The sequence below is a fragment of the Monodelphis domestica genome, chromosome 7 (assembly GCF_027887165.1).
Source record: "Monodelphis domestica isolate mMonDom1 chromosome 7, mMonDom1.pri, whole genome shotgun sequence".
NCBI lineage: Eukaryota > Metazoa > Chordata > Mammalia > Didelphimorphia > Didelphidae > Monodelphis > Monodelphis domestica.
The window spans coordinates 138,632,278-138,649,480 of NC_077233.1; the positions used below are offsets into that span (position 1 = coordinate 138,632,278).

Here is a 17,203-nt window from a genome sequence, read left to right on the forward strand (position 1 = left end):
CTGGGATCTATAACAATTACATGTGTACTGTTTATGTTGGCATTTAATCCTACATATCACGGTGCTGTTAATTAATTGCTTCTCATATATGTCTTTTGTCTATAGTGAACTTACAATACCCCTTGAGGGAAGGGACTAGGTTTTTTCCTATCTCCCACATTACTTATCATAGACCTGAACATACAGGTGCTTAAAGTCTTTTTGTACTGAAATGTTATAAGTTAAGTTTGAATTGATATTTTAAAGTTAATGAACATTTAAAATTTAATATTAATGTAATGAAACAACATTAGGCACCTTCAAATATAACCTCAAATTGATCCTGATCCATTGATTCCTACCATTTTTGTAATATAGTAGCAGATGGTTTCCTCAGTGTGAGCTGTTATTATTTCTTTTCCCTTGTTAGGGTGAGCACGTGCCTGAAACACACATTGAGAGATCATTCCGAGCTATGTCCCTGAGCTGGCACCCAACTCGAATGATCCTGGCTATTGGCTGGGAAACTGGAGAAGTCTTAGTATTTAACAAGCAGGATAAAGAACAACACCCAGTCCCCCCGACCCATACTGCTGATATTACAGTCCTGACCTGGAGCACAAATGGAAATTGCCTCGTGTCAGGGGATAGGGTGAGTAAGACAAATTTTCACTTTCCTTTCCATAACTTTAAAACTTTTAAAAATGCTAAGTCATAGAAAAGATTTGTAGAGATACAGCTAGGTGGCTCATTGGGTCGAAAGTCAGTCCAGAGAGGGAATGTCATGGGTTCAAATTTGACCTCAGATGCTTCCTTGTTGTATGACCCTGGGCAAGTCACTTAATCCTATTTGCCCAGCTCTTACCTGATCTTTTGCCTTGGATCTGATATTTAATATGTATTCTAAAACAAGGTAAGGGTTTTCAAAAAAGAAAAGATGGCATAGCATAAGCTAACAGTCAGAATTGGTGAAATACATGAAGGGTAAGCTGTGATTTCTGTGTTTTCTGTACTCTATTGATTGTGAAACCTTTAAGGTTTAATGATTGATATTGCTTCATATTCAGATCTATAGTGTGTGCTACCTTATGTGGCATTTGTGGTGCTCACATCCTCTTGTGCCCTCCTTTCAATAAGCTCATTGACAGGTCAGCTATTATTTTACTGTCAACCAATGAATGAATGAATAAGCAGGATTTATTAAGCCATTACTATTTGACATGTGCTGTGCTAAACACATGACATTCTAATAGAAAAGGTGGTCTCTAACAGTTGCTGATCTTAGGACCTTAGGTGCCAGGAGCTTACAAGGGTCTTAAGAGGCAACACATATAACAGCATAAAGGAAAACTGGGAAAGGTTCTCTTTTCATTGGAGAAGTTGCAAAAATGGAATGTAGAACTATAGGAGAGTCAATTGCCAAATCCTTTCCAGAAGTAATGGTAGCATTTATTTTATTATCATTCTGAGAACAAGATTTGTGAAAAGCAGTCGATGGGGTAGTCAAGGGAAAGTTTATATACTTCTTGACTGTGTCACCCTGGTCAAGTCACTTAACCCCAATTGCCTATCCCTTACTACTCTTTTCTGCCATAGTATTGATACTAGTATCATTTCTTAGACAGAAGGTTAAGGAAGGAAGGAAGAAAGAAAAAAAGAAAGTTTATGCATGTGGTAGCCAGGTAGATGACAAAGAATTGGCTGAATTGGAAGGCCAGATGGCATATAAAGTGTGGTCTGGGGTCTTTGGCCAGCTAGATATACTAGACTGTGTGTTGTTTGGTCAGGATTATGGAGGTCCAGCTGGGTGGTTCCCTGAGGGCCATGTTGGTGAACCTGTGGCATGGGTGCTAGAAGGGGCTGTTTCCCTCCCCCTCTCCACATGTGCTAGAGGACATTCCTCACATGATCCGCCCCTCTGCCCAGCAGTCAATGGGAATGCTTCCTCCGTCCCCTGTTTGGAGTAATGGGACAGGCTCACATGCAGCTTGAGGGTGCTGTTTGGGCACTGGATCTCTAAAAGGCTCACCATCACTGCCCTAGGGCATGGTGTTAAGAAGACCAATGAAGGGCCAATGGGATGGCAATCAAGAGAGGATTTATAATTTTTTCCACCAGGTGGCAGTATATACCAGCCCCCAGGCCAGTGATCTCATCTAGGTCTGACACATATTGAGTCTTTCTTATTCTCCTGAGGCTTTGACCCATAGGCTTCAAAGAACTAGATAAATAAAAATTCTTATTGACTGGGTTCTGAATTCATTCTAGGGGATGAAACATTGCTTTGGAATATTTAGAATATGATATCTATGACTCTCTACCTTACCTCAGAAATTTTCTGTGATTTCTGTGATTCTGCAATAAACCACTACATCCATAAAATTTTGGCCACTTGGTTTGTTCAACAGATGGAAAATGAAAGGGAAAAGTTCACTATTCCTATGTATATATGCCACTCAATCATATCCTGCATCTTCCCCCTGTGCCTGAAAATTATGGAAATGGAATAATGGATTGGTGCTTGATCATAGGATCCAACTTTGTATGCTAGATCGAAGTAGAAAATACAAAAGAAAAGATGAAGGCAAGAGTGGGGGAGTGAAGGTTAGCAGGTCCTTTTCAATAGCCTCTGATGTTTTTGGAAGCTGTTCTGGTTCCTAGTTGTACTTGCTTAAAGACTGCCACTCTAATTTCCCTCTGTATGGAACATAGGTACTTGCAATGGGGAGTTCTTAAACTGACAGCTGTAATGATTTTCTCTGCACCTGTGCCTGAATGGCTAAGTTTCTCCCAGGATGTGGCCACACTGGCCACCCTCACCACAGTGTGAGAGTTATGATGCCCAAAGTCATCTCCCATTAACAGTCAGTCACTTGGGCTTCACCCAGAAGCAACTAGGTGTCCCTATTTTTTGCATGGAAAGGAAAAAAAGGATTCATATATTTAAAGCAAATGGGAGCAGGCAGCTAGATGGCTCATTAGATTGAGAGCCAGGCCTAGAGACAGGACCTCCTGAGTTCAAATCTGGCCTCAGACACTTCCTAGCTATGTCACCCTGGGCAAGTCACTTGTCCCCCATTACCTACCCTTACTGATCTTTTGCTTTGGAACCAATAAACACTATTCTAAGACAGAAGGCATTAGAGTTTTTAAATAAATAAAATAAAAATAAGACAAATGGAAGGAGAGAATCTATTCCCATATGTCTATATATTCTCTGTCACTATTCTATCCTTTGATACTTCTTTTTCATCATGAGTTTTATTCTGAAACTCTGAAAGGTGACGGCAGGAAATGTTTTTGCTTTTATATTTATATCTCTTTTACTTAACACAATGCTTGTTCTTTCATGTAACTGATTTTAAAAATTGTTTAGTAATGAGTAAAAAGGAAACAGTCCTGGCAAAAGATATTTTACTACCAGGATGGATTTTATTAGATTCTTTCTTTCCACTGAATTCCATAATTAAGAAAAAAAAGCAAACTAGAAGAGGAATCAGTTAATTAATTTAGGCTGTTTCTAGGTATAGTCAAATATAAATTAATAAATGGCAAATCCTTTTCTCTCAAATGTTAAATTATTAAGGAATGAGGACTTTTGATCTCTGAAACTTCTCTCACTAACCTTTGATATGATATGTGTAAATGTAAGTCATTTACACATATCATATCATAGATTTAGAAGATCATAGATTTAGAACTCACAGGTATTTTCGAGGTCATTTCTACCTTCCTCCTCATTTTAACATGAGGAAATTGAATGCTATAGAGGAAAGGTGACTCACCCAGGGAGGTACAAGGATAAACATATGGTTTAAACTTATATTATTTGTCTCTTAAACCCGGCACTCATTGTACTAAACCTTACTGCCTTTTAGCTGTCCTACCTACAACGACTTTATTTAAATCACTTACTATAGCAAAATCCTCACTATACCTCTAAGGTTAATCTAATTCTTCAGAGTTCTTTTTCAGGTATTCATATTTTATGGTAAGTGTTGACTAAAATACATGTCAGATTCTTTATACATTTAGGACAAAATTATGAGGTCAATCAAGGTGTATATATCATATGATAGCATTTTCACCAATTATATGTTAAAAGTCTAGATATTTCATCTAACTCTCACAATCTTAATATTATATCACTAAAGAAAAGTAGATGATCAAGTCTTAAATATTTACATTTGAGACCACAATATCAGGACTATTTTTAAAAATAAATTTTTATTTATATCTCTTGTTTTTTACATTATTTGTATAGTCTGAATGAACTCTTAGGGTCTTTATGTTACTTTCCACTTACACCAGAACATCAGATTCCTAGAGGTAGCTACATTACTCCCTCAGGGATATATAGGGGTACTGTTGAGGAATCGGGATATCTTTCTAATGCTAATGGTTTAAACCCCCCATTCTTCCCAATATCAGTCTCCAGTGATAACTGCCTAAATTTCTTTTTTTAAATTAATTAATTTATTTTAAAGTATTTTTCTATGGTTACATGGCTTTCCCTTCTCCCCACTCCCAGAGGCAACAAGCAATTCTACTGGGTTATACATGTATTATCACTCAATACCCATTTCCATGGTATTCATTTTTGTAATAGAGTAATCTTTTAAAAGCTCAAACTGCACATCCTATAGCCATATAAATAAGTGATATATCCTATGTTTTTCTTCTGTATTTCTATGCCTACAGTTCTTTCTCTGGATAACATTCCTTCTCATAAGTCCCTCAGGATTGTCCTGGATCATTGCATTGCTCTTAGTAGCAAAATAGATTACATTTGATCATTCCTCAATTTTTGCTTTCTGTGTAAAATGTTCTCCTGGTTCTGCTCATTTCACTCAACATCAGTTCATGAAGGTCTTTCTAGTTTGTATAGAAATCAAGCAGTTCATCATTCCTTACAACACAATAGTGTTGCATCACCATCATACACCACAATTTGTTCAGCCATTCCCCAATTGAGGAACATCCCCTCATTTTCCATTTTTTTGCCACCATAAAGAGCATAACTATGAATATTTTTGTACAAACCCTTTTCCTTATTATCTCTTTGGGGTACAGACCCAGTAGTGGTATTGCTGGATCAAAAGGTATGCATTCTTTTAAAATACTTTGGGCATAATTCCAAATCACTTTCCAGGATGGTTGGATATAACTGCCTTAATTTCATTTGACTCATGAATGTCTCATGATAATCATTGGTAACCAGTTTATATCAATTATATATACTGAGAAATTATAGCAAAAACTGAAGTATAAAAACAAACTCCCTACCCCAAACTGGGATATATTATCTCCTCTATTTCCTCAGTCTCTGGGGAGAATGGGATCAAACCTGTATTCTCCTCACCAATTTCACTTCCAAATACTCTGCCAACCTGAGGGATGGACTTGCTTGCTTTTCCTGTAGAACAGGCCATCTCAGCTGCTGAGTTGAGCTGCTGATAGATATGTTTAAGCAGATCATTCCTCAGAACTGGTTTCTTCCCAGGTTTGGCCTCTTGACATCTGGTAGCTCTTCAAGTCTTTTGATATCCCACAAAGTCCTGTACCAAAAGAAGGAAGACAGAAATAGGAGGTGTCTCTATTCCTTGCACAGGCTTTCCCAAGAAGCTACATGTTCCCTGACCAACCTAGTGAGGAGGGAGGAGGAGAGAGGGAAGGAGAAGGACTTATATCTTTATGGCAATAAGAAGGAAAGAATGAGTTTATCTGTTTAGACCTTTTGTATTTATTCTCAGTTCTGGTTCAATAGCCAACCAAAAGCTCCCTCTTCACCATTCGTTGAGTGGACAGGAGATGATCACCCATACTTGCTCATACATTTGGTATCTTCACGTATTCCAAAAATAGGTTCACAAAACACATTTTCGTCCAGACTGGGGCCTCATTAGCCAGTTCCCCCAATACATTTCCCATTGTAGTCCTCTCCCCATCCTCTATCAGAGAGCCATCTCTTATAATAAAGAATAAAGAGAAAAAAAGTTCAGCAAAACTAATTGACATATTAAAATTTTTTTCATTATATGTAACATTCCCTATCCACAGACCTCATAATCTTCAAATAAACAAGGGTAGGTCTAATCTCATCTGCTTTTTGGGGCCAAACTTGGGCTTCTACATATATTGTTTACTGTTATTTATATTCTTTCTATTTACTTTATTGTAGTCATCATGTATATAATTTTCTAGTTCTGCTTAGTTTATTTTGCATTAGTTTATGTAAAGCTTTCCATGCTCCTCTGTATTCATATTCCATTACATTTTTGTGTCAGAATTTGTTTAACTATTCCCAATCCATGACCATCTCCTTTGTTTCCAGTTTGTTGCTTCTACAAAAAGTGATCAGGACTGTTTTATCTTTTACCCAACTCATCTTTGGCTCCAAGAAGCTATAACATGTGCAAGGGCCACATCTTGGTAAAACCATCTCATCAGACTGTCTAAACCAGGTTGAGGATAACTGATAGGTTTCAAACTCATAGGTGAGTTAGGGGGATGTTTTTTTCCAAACATTTATAGATTTCTCCTAGAAGAATGGGCAGATAAGAACAGTTTATTCCAATGGTGATGAAGGCAACTGAAGCAGGTGCTATGGAACACTTAGAGGTTGGTTAGACTTTGAAGACATCAAGGTCATCTACTTCATCCTGGGCCAATGGCAGTCATCCCGACTTTTGTTTGATCACTGACTTCAGTGACTCTGGAAGAGAGAGAGAAGCTGATAATTTCGGGCAACTTTGTCTCACATAAATCCAAATCAATACATTGCCTCATGATGCTATTGGTCCTCTTTGAAAATGAAGGAGAAACAACAACCCAACATGGTTTCACAATTTCCCCCAAGGAAGCCTGCCTCACATAACTTTGAAATTTTGGACATGATAGGGGTAAGGCCTTAGTCATAGATAATATCATTTTGTAACTATTGTCTTTCAGTTCAATAATACTTAGGATCAGCAAAGATGGAAGCACATTGTTTACCATTTATGTTGAATTGAACTATTCTGTTCAAACTATAATAGTGTAGCTTTCTGGATTTTAAAATAATAAGAACAACCTTTTCCTGATGCACCTTAAGGTTTCCAAGGCACTTAATTTACATGAACTCATTTGATTTTCTTGGTAGAAAATTACTTGGGGGTAATCTTTGACAATGTATAAGGAAAGAAATGAACCAGATAATTCTTGAAGTTCTTTCCAGCTTTAAGGCTCTATTTGCATTTATTCTATTTGCATTTTAGCCTTAATTTTCAATGGGAGGCTTGACAATGTTTAAAAACCTTATTATTTTGCTTCAAATCTGACTAATCCTAATGTTGCTAAATTTTTCTATCAAAAAGATACCACTAGAGTTTTTTCATCTTCAAAAGATACAGCGAACCGACCTGTGGTTCCTATATAGTTTCTCTGTGGGTGGTGGCCTGAGAAGGAGAATGGAGGCTAGAGGAATATGGATGTAAAATAGATAAGGCAGTCAGAGTAAGAGACTCAGGAATAAAGACCGAGACCACAAGTTAAAACACCTGGGGAGATGCGAGCTCCATAATTACCTCTCTAGAAAGAGAAAGCAAGTGTAGAAATTATAAGTATGAGGACCAAGAGAACCTGCGTGGAGCTGAGAACTCTGGGACATCCCCCCATGGGCCACACAGCCAAGAGATTAATGGGAGATGTGCCAGGCAGCTGCACTGTCAGTCAGACACGAGGAACATAATAGGCCACAGCAAGATCAAGATTGTAAGAGGCAAGAGGGAGAGTAAACACTGTGAGAGCAAGAGGTGTAAGAGAAGAGAAGGGAAGGGAGGAGGCTCGCATATGTTTCCCAGCCTTTATTGGAGACCTTAGGAATGTCAAGTGGGAGGTGATTAATGAATACATGATATGATAAAGGTTTTTACATTGGTAGCATTGACAATGACGGAATCAAAGAGGAGGAGATTAATCCAACCCACACTTTGTAAATGAATGTAGTCCAAGCCAGGACACTGGCCGTCAACATCCAACCCAGGAATTTGCTGTCCCTTTCCATACAATGAACATTAAGTGATCTGACCATGTGTCTGGCAAATGAATATACAGGATACAATATCAATACATCAATCATACTTCCAAGATGCTAAGATGCCTGGTATGCTACATAAGAGAATATCCAATAAGTAGCATCATCTTTAGAAGTGTTCTTCACCAGTTCTATAATATTCATCTTTCAGGATGAGTTTAATGTGAAAGATTTTAGAAAGTGACATCACCATTCTGAAAGTGGAGTGAAAATGAATGTTGTTTATTCCACATTCTCAGAGAAAATGTTACTTAGAAGCAAAGTCTCTGCTCTTTCTTCAACTTTCTCATGTTTAAAAGAGTAGACATATTAACTAATATCCAAAGAAGCAAGGACTGGTAAATAATAGAAAAAAGTTCAAAAGGGTTTACAGATATTTGTGTAGTTTGTTACTTTTTAGTTTGGGGTTTAAACAAGTTGGTAAATAAGTTTACAGATACATGTCTAATAATTTATCATTAATTTTTTGTTTCATTTTATTTTAAAAATCTCTTTGTACATATACATTTGAATATTTGTACTTGTCAGTAGATATTTAGATAAAAATTAAAAATTAATAAGCTAGATTAGCCTAGCTTAGTTACTTTGTTGATAAGAGTACTGATAGCACGCACATCTTTAGAGCTCTTCAGGATTTCAGAATTAAATTGTTTTGAGTTTGAAAGAGCCATGAATAAGGTCTGTATAAATATAGCTAACATATACCCCATTGCTGGGCTTTTCTCCAGTTCAGCCAGTTTGGCAACCAGCCTGTATTGGATACCACCTGCTGGCCAATGCCAGAAGTTATGTGATGTATCCAAGGACTATCCAATCAACCTATTTTTTTTCCCCCTTCTTCACCATTTCACCAAGAAGGATCCAAATCTGTTCTGTTGCTTTCCTGTCTTTTGATTAGACAAGTCAATTAATTACACTTAAAATGAAATAATAAATATGAAAAATGAGAGATGTCTAAGAACACTTATATGAACTGATGCAAAATGAAATAAAGCAGAAGCAGGAAAATTATAGTGGCATTAACTAACAATATAAATTAAAGGAATAGAAAAAGCACAACTGAATATAGTTAAAATGATGAACAGTTGGGGGCAGCTGGGTAAGTCAGTGGATTGAGAGCCAGGCCTAAAGATGGGAGGTCCTAGGTTCAAATCTGGCCTCAGACATTTCCCAGCTGTGTGACCCTGGGCAAGTCACTTAACCCCTATTGCCTAGCCCTGACAACTCTTCTGCCTTGGAGCCAATACACAGTATTGACTCCAAGATGGAAGGTAAGGGTTTTAAAAAAATAAAATGATCAACAGTTGGAAAAATGCAACTCCCTCCATTCTTTATAGAAGTGAGAGACTACAGGTATGAAATATCTCAAATATCGATACTGTTGATATGTTCGTTGGTTTTGCTGAACTGCTTTTTTATTTCATTTAAAAATCTTTATTATGAGAGATGACTTGTTGGATAGTGTAAGAATGATCTTAGAAAATAAGTATTGTTTTATTAGTTTAGGGATAAGAAGTAAAGTGGCTAGCTTGAGAAAAAAACTGGAGTTTGAAGTAGAGCTGAGAGAACATATTAATTTCAGATATGACAGTTATAACTGTTTTTCTATGTCAATTACTCTCTCTGTCAGTTGGGAGTTGGGCTCTGGAAGTTGGCAGAGACACACTCTCAGAGACTCTCAGGGCTGGAGGAGGTAACATCTTTGCCTCTCTCTCTGTCTGAGGGAAAGATCTGAAGGAGCTATGTTTTACTTTACTAACTTGGGAAACATTATTGAATATCTATTGTAGTTTTGTAGATTGTTTAACTCTGAGAAGACCAAAGAAAAACCTGGTCTTTGGTTTGGACTCTGAGTCTGTTAAGATTCAGAGTCTTAACTTGATTCTTGTTAAGACTCAACCAGCTAGCCTTTGCTATTTTATAACTGTAAGGCAAAGTTGAGAATTATAAGGATAACAGTGATAGTTTTATTTAGATAGTATAAATTTGGGTTAGTCAGATCAAGGAGGATTAGTGTAGCCTGTAAAACACAGGAGACGTGGTTCCTTGTGGAACCTGGGAATTTATTTGGTGGATTTAGAATCCCTTAGAATTAGAAATCCTTTATTTATCCTTATATATTTGAATAAACATTTTATTTTTATAATAAGAGTCTCTTTAGCATCCTTGTGCCTGGCCCTGAAGGGAAGTTCACATTTGAGCTTCACTTCATCACTGAGGATTCTTTTCATTACATCTATCAAAAGTATCCAAACAGTTTTGAACAGTTTTTCTATCTATATTTATGTAGCTCATCATTATTTTATTTTTGCAGTAGGAAAGGGATAGATTCATAAAGTAAGGTTGATGTAAAAACAAAAAAAAAACCCTAAAAGCTGTTATCCCTAAGAAAATATGTGATTATAAAAGAGATGCCAGTCTTATAATCAGAATGTGGGGATGATAGATAAAAAGCCAAAGTACAATCCTGGTACCCACAGAATGTTAAAAGTCTTAGAGGAAGCCTCCCAATGTGAAAAGTAGATTTTCTATGGAAGATTTATGAGAAGATATTATTTAAAGGAGTATCCACATTGATAAAAATATGGTTCCAGTGAAACATTATAAATGTCATCTCCCAAACTGTTACTTCCTAACTACACTTAAAGTCAGAGAATCAGTACTAAAGAGAGTGAATTTATATTAAGATATATATACATGTGTATACCTCCCCCCCACCTACACACACACACATATAGATATATGTATGTATCTCAATTAATTGTTACTTCAGGGGGCAGCTAGGTGGCTCAGTGGATTGAGAACTAGGCCTAGAGATGGGAGATTCTGGGCTCAAATGTGGTCTCAGATAATTCCTAAGTATATGACCATGGACTACTCTTCTGCCTTGGAACTGTTACATTTAAAAGAGTGGAGGTATAAACTGTTACAGATAAAAGAGTGGTTGCCTTAAACTTGTGACCGCGAAAATATGGTTTCAAGACAGTGTCTTGCGTTAAATCAAAAATAAAGTGGTCACCATGGGAAAAATTCCCAAATATGAAATATACCCAAGTCAGCTGGGTTTTATAGAGATTTTAATGAATACAAATAAGGAATTAATAAAAGGGAGAGAGAGGGTAAGAGGAAACAATGAGAAAAGGGCTAGGCTAGCCCAGGCCCAAGCCCCAAGAGAGAGATCAGTCAGTCTTTAATCCACTCACCACAAGATTTTTCCCAAGCAAGATTCTAGTGTTCAGCAAGACCCACCAGTTCAGCTCCTCAGCTCAACTAAGTTCAGCCATCGAGCCCTTTCATCTCAGCTTTCGCAAGCTGAGTCTCTTCAGAGAGTTCTCTCAGAGAGAGTTCTCTTCTCTCAGCTTCTGACCTCCTTTTAAAGAGAATTTTCTCCCATGTCACCTCCCCTAAGTTCTCACATCTACCAATTACAGTAGACATTTTCCAAAGGATGGATCATTCTTAATTCACACCTGAGTAGACTAAACTTTTGAGTAATTTACACCTGAGTAGACTAAAACCTCACACCTCTTTTGTTAAGGCTTGTCCCTTACAAGTTTGTAAGTTGCCTGACCTTCATAGGTACTTAGTGACTTCCTAAAAATAGACTTAGCTTAAGGCTTTTGCTTCACTATAAGTATGAATTAAGTACTTTTTCATTGTTCAGTAAAGAGTTTACAACTTTATCTTCCCCTAAAGTATGCTTAAGTATGGGTGGAGTAATGTAAAGTTCTCACATTCCTGACCAAAGTCCCTTCATTGTTTAAAATGGGGAATGATCTTAACCAAGTGTTCTGAAGTAGGGTCTGAGAATTTTTAAGATTCACAGAACCAATACACAGTATTGATTATAAGACAGAAGGTAAGGGTTTTTAAAAAAGTTATCTTCTAGAGTAAAGGAACCCCATGTTGTATACTTTTGTATATCATCCATTACATTTACATTTACATTTAGTAAGTGCTTAGAACATATTAGGTGATAATAATGATCAACCACCCTTAATGCAGACATAGCAATGGTTAAGTGTTTCAAAGTTAGGAATCTACAACTAATTATTACTTTTGTGAGGAAGAAGTGGAACTGTCCTCTTCTCCATAAACGTAAAAAAATCATCTTGGTGACGCCACCTGACAATTTTTTTTCTTGAGTTTTGTTCTGCATTCTTTATTCTACAGTTTCTGTGTTGATTCTAATTCGTTTCAATTCTATGTAGCTTCTAGGGTGAAGATTTATACTAAAATGAAATTCTAATTTATCAGTTTCTTAATCTTCCAGGTTAATAAAATACTAGTTAAACAGTTTAAACTGTATTTGATATCTTTTGAGAGACTTAAAATGTTCTCTGAAGAGATCTTGGGATTCTTGATAGCCCTGTGAGGAAAGTGGGTGACAGTTATGATTATCCTGTATAATTTGATAAATGATGATGCTGAGGAACAAGTTAATTTACTTGGGGAGAGGAGAGGGTGTACTAAATTCTATATAGGGCTAGAGCTAAAACCTAGGTTTTTTATTTGTAGATTATTGTTATAGCTAACATTTTCTATAATGATTTAAATAAAAACCAAACCACTTTCAGAAGTCCTATTTTAATTACTGAATTTCTCCATTTTGTGAAATATATTCATTAATGACAACTTTTGAAATTTCCCTAGGTTGGTGTTCTGGTGTTATGGCGGTTAGACCAAAGAGGCAGAGTACAAGGAACACCCTTATTGAAACATGAATATGGAAAGCATTTGACCCATTGCATCTTTCGGCTTCCCCCTCCTGGGGAGTGAGTATATCAAAAGTTTCAAATCATTATTCTTAGAAAATTATTTCTGGCTTTGAATTAGAGTGGAAAGAATGATATCATTGTGGTTAGTAAGAAATGAAATCAGAGGACAACATAAATGAGATGGCTAAAAATCTTGAAATTTTGTGTATCTTAATTGTTTGCAGGGACTTGGTTCAATTGGCAAAAGCAGCTGTAAGCGGTGATGAAAAAGCACTGGACATGTTTAATTGGAGAAAAAGTGGCTTTGGAGGTTTCCTAAAAATGGGATCCCAGGAAGGATTGTCCTTCTTTGTCAGCTTGGTTGATGGTGAGAATCAAAGTTTAGTGTAAGCCTACGGTACTCTGAGATACATTTCTTGGAATTTTATTGGGGAATTTTTTTAAACCCTGAAATTGGTATTGATTCTAAGATAGAAGAGCTGTAAGGGCTTGGCAGTCAGGGTTAAGTGACTTCTCTGGGGTTATACAGGTAGGAAATGTCTGGGGTCAGATTGGGACCCAGATCCTCCCAACTTCAGGCCTGGTGCTCTATTTACAAAGCTACCCATCTACCCCAGGGATTTTTTTTAAAGCAGAAGAAAGTTTGTTGCAGCTTTTAAAACAATATTGTTCCCCCTCCCAATCAAAGGAGAAAAATTAAACTGACAGACAAAATCCAAAATGACCTGTTAACTGGTTTCTTTATGCTTATTAATTCAAATAATGTTTTCATGTAAATCTGAGAATGATTTGTATGTGAAATATTTTACAAAATGAAACTTTCAATTAAACAAGTGTTTATTGAATGCTTACAATGCTCAGTACTTTGCTAGGCTTTTTGGAACATACAAGGAGAAATGGAAAACTTGACATCTCCCTTCAAGGGTCTTAAAATCCAGTTGAAGAGATAGATCTAATACACAGAGATTAGCTGTAAATAATATACACTAGTATATAATTAACCAATGAATTGACTTTACAGGTAGAGATATTTTAGACATTTAGTAGAGTAAATAAACAATTAAGATCAATATTCTATTTTGAAGCATTTTAAGAAGGAAGTTAGAGGGTCTAGTTTATGGATATTGTTTATCCCCTGCCATTCCATAGGAAATACTCTCCAGATCGATGGTTATGTGATTAATCTTCCAGATGATCATAGAAATGAAAGAAATCCCTCATAGAAATCTCAGAAGCAAAATTTAGGATTAGGGACTAAACCTATGATGTCATAGGAAGAGGATATTCTTATCTAGATGGGGAAACATCCTTTACCATTGAAAGTTGATATCTTCTCTGCTTCTCTGCTTGTATTCTGATAGATGCCTAGAGCATTGAGAGATTAAGAGTCTTGCTCAGGGTGACAAAATATGTATGTCACAGGACTTGAGCCCAGGTCTTCCTTACTCTGTTCACCAAACCACGCATCCTCTATTATTGAAGGATATTTGTGAGTCAAAACTATAGCCCCTACTTTGCTCAACACTTCATTATGTTAGAGATATTCTTATCTGTCATGTGAAGTTTCCAAGTCCTAGGCCACTTGATGACCCAGCCCCCATAAAGCAAAAACATTAGTCCAGTTCTAGGCTAGTAAAGCAAAATGGCTTCACAGCTACCTTTCATATGTAAGCAAAGCCCTACTTCTGATATATGGACAATGTTTTATCTTTCTCTACTTCTCAGGAATTCTAAGATTATCAATGTACAGTTAGTGTTTTTTCTATTACTTCCACTCTCAAATATATGCTTTGAAATATTTCAGTAATATGCTATCCAGTTTTTTTGTCTCTCTCTGTGTCTCTGTCTGTCTGTCTCTCATTTTTAGTCCTAGAATCAATAAGTATTGATGATTCTAAGACAGAAGAATGGTAATGGCTATGCCAATTATGGCGAACCCATGGTATGCATGCCAAAGATAGCACGCAGGGCACTCTCTGTGGGCACACATGCCATCCTCATCCCCTACCCTCCCAAGTTCGTTACCTGAAAGGCAGAGAGCCTCAGGTGGAGCTGCTTCCCTGTCTCTCACCGCCATGTTTAATGACATTTTTCCCTATCCCCCATCCCTCTGCCCAGCTGCCCAATGGGAGCACCCAGAGGATAAAGTGGTCAGCTCACAGGCGGCAGAGCTGAAAGGGAGCAGAGCACTCAGGCCACTACCCTCCCTCTCTCTACACTGGATGAGGATATTCCTCACTTTACCTATCCCTCTCACCCAGCAACCCAATGGGAGTGCTTTCTCCCTACCATGTAGGGTAAGGAGGAAGGCAGAGTGTGCCCAGAACTCAGAGGGCGGGGCAGGCATATCACTTGGTCTGCGGGTGGGAGCGGGACCTGACACTCCATCTCTAAAAGGTTTACCATCTCTGGTCTAGGCAATCAGGGTTAAGTGACTTGCCTAGGTCACGTAGTGTCTGAAGCCAGATTTAAACCAATGTCCTCCTGATTCCAGGCCTGGCACTCCATCTACTATGCTACTTATCTGCCCCCTTCATAATCTCTCCTGAAGAGGAGTGCCCTTCTTTCTGCTCACATTACAACCTCCATAGTTTATGCCTTCATCATTTTTCATTAGTACTATTAGTACATTAGTACTGTTGGTTCCATAGCCTTCTAGTTTGACCTTCTATCTCCAGTCTCTCCCTTTTTCAATTCATCCTTCGCATATCTGCCAAAGTGATATTCCTAAAGAGGAATGACCATGTTATTGATCTTTTCAAGAAGCTCCAGGATCTCCCTCTTGCTTTTAGAATAAAATACAACTTCTATTTTTCTCCTAAGGGCTTCTGAAGGCTTCTTAAGGCCTTCACATTCTGGGTCCAGCCTGCCTGTTCAGGAACGTTAACAATCAATCAGTCCACAAGCATTCATTAAGCATCTGCTGTATGCTAGGCACCATCCTCAGTGTTGGGATGTAAGCAAAAATGAAACAAGCCTTAAACTGAATTTTAAATTCTAATGCGGTAAATAACATTTTACATATAAGCAATTACTAAATATATAACAAATACAAGGTAATTTGGGGGCAATGGAGATGCTAACAGCTTGGGGAGTTATGAAGGACTTCATGTAGACAGTGCTGTTCAAGAAGAATTTTTAAGAAAACTAAGGATTCTATGAGGCAGAAATGAGGAAGAATATTCTCAATACATGAGGGTTTACCTGTTCAAAAACATAGAGAGGGAAGATATGGTTTCATGTATGAGAAGCAACAAGCAGATCAGCTTGCTCATAATGTAAGAGGCATGAAGGAGAATAATGTGGGATGAGTCTGGAGAGGTAGTCTAGAGATGCAGATTACAAAGGTTTTTAAATGGCAAAAAGAATTTGTGTTTTATCCTTGAACCTTGGAGCTTTCATAATAAGGGAGGAACATATATTCAAGGAATGCCACTTCTTAGTTCTACAGTTCTGTTCTTTGCTTCTACAAAAAGCTGCTTTACATATGAGTTTGTTTCTTTTTTCCTTGATCTTTTTGGGGTATAGATGTATTAATATTATTGCTGAGTCAAAGGTTATGCCCAGCTTAGTGACTTCAGGAGAAGAGTTCCAAATTGCTTTTCACAATCCTAGTGGCATTTTACATTGCCCCCTTTTGATCATCTTTGCCAATATTATAGGCCTGGACATATCTACTTTGCATATGTTTTTTATTCTTCTCCATCAAAAATCTTCGTACTAATGGAACAAATCTATCCAACTGGTTGTCCATCCAACTGTACCAGCATAGTCTAGACCAGTAGTGTTAAAATAAAAAAGAAATGTGTCCTTACAAGTCACATACTAACTCAGGAAAATACAAATTAACATTATCCATGTTTTATTGCATTTTAATGTGGTTCAGGCTGTATTTGGGAGTTTTGTGGACCACATGTAGCCAGTGGGTCTATAAAGTTTTGACACCTCTGATCTGTACAATAGGCATTCTTCAGCCACTTGGTTTTTCGTATGTGGACAGTTGGGCCAAGCTCTTTCTTTTTCTTTCTTTCTTTTTTTTAGAATTGAAAATTTTTATTTAATTAATTGATGTAGAATATTTTTCCATGGTTACATGATTCATGTTCTTTTCCTCCCCTCTCCCCCCTGTAGCCAACAGATAATTCCACTGGGTTTTACATTTATCTTTGATATATTATTAATATATGCATTAGGGTGATCTCTTAGAGTCTACATCCCCAATCATATCCTCATTGACCCATGTGATCGAGCAGTTGTTTTTCTTCTGTGTTTTTACTTCCACAGTTTTTTCTCTGCATGTGAATAGCATTCCTTCTCATAAGTCCCTCAGAATTGTCCTGGATTATTGCATTGCTGCTATTAGAGAAGTCCATTACATTCTGTTGTCCCACAACATATCAATCTCTGGGTATGTGGTTCTCATGGTTCTGCT

General features: G+C 37.2%; 1 protein-coding gene across 4 annotated transcripts in view; it reads left to right on the forward strand.

Moving 5' to 3' along the window:
* Positions 1–17,203, forward strand: part of IFT140 (intraflagellar transport 140) — a 231,693-nt gene that overhangs the window by 18,614 nt on the left and 195,876 nt on the right. For all 4 annotated transcript variants that reach the window (XM_016424171.2, XM_001364644.4, XM_056805652.1 and 1 more), the window contains 3 exons: positions 410–631; positions 12,707–12,828; positions 12,996–13,138. In XM_016424171.2, the coding sequence (XP_016279657.1) occupies positions 410–631; positions 12,707–12,828; positions 12,996–13,138 (487 nt within the window). The remainder of the gene's footprint in view (positions 1–409; positions 632–12,706; positions 12,829–12,995; positions 13,139–17,203) is intronic.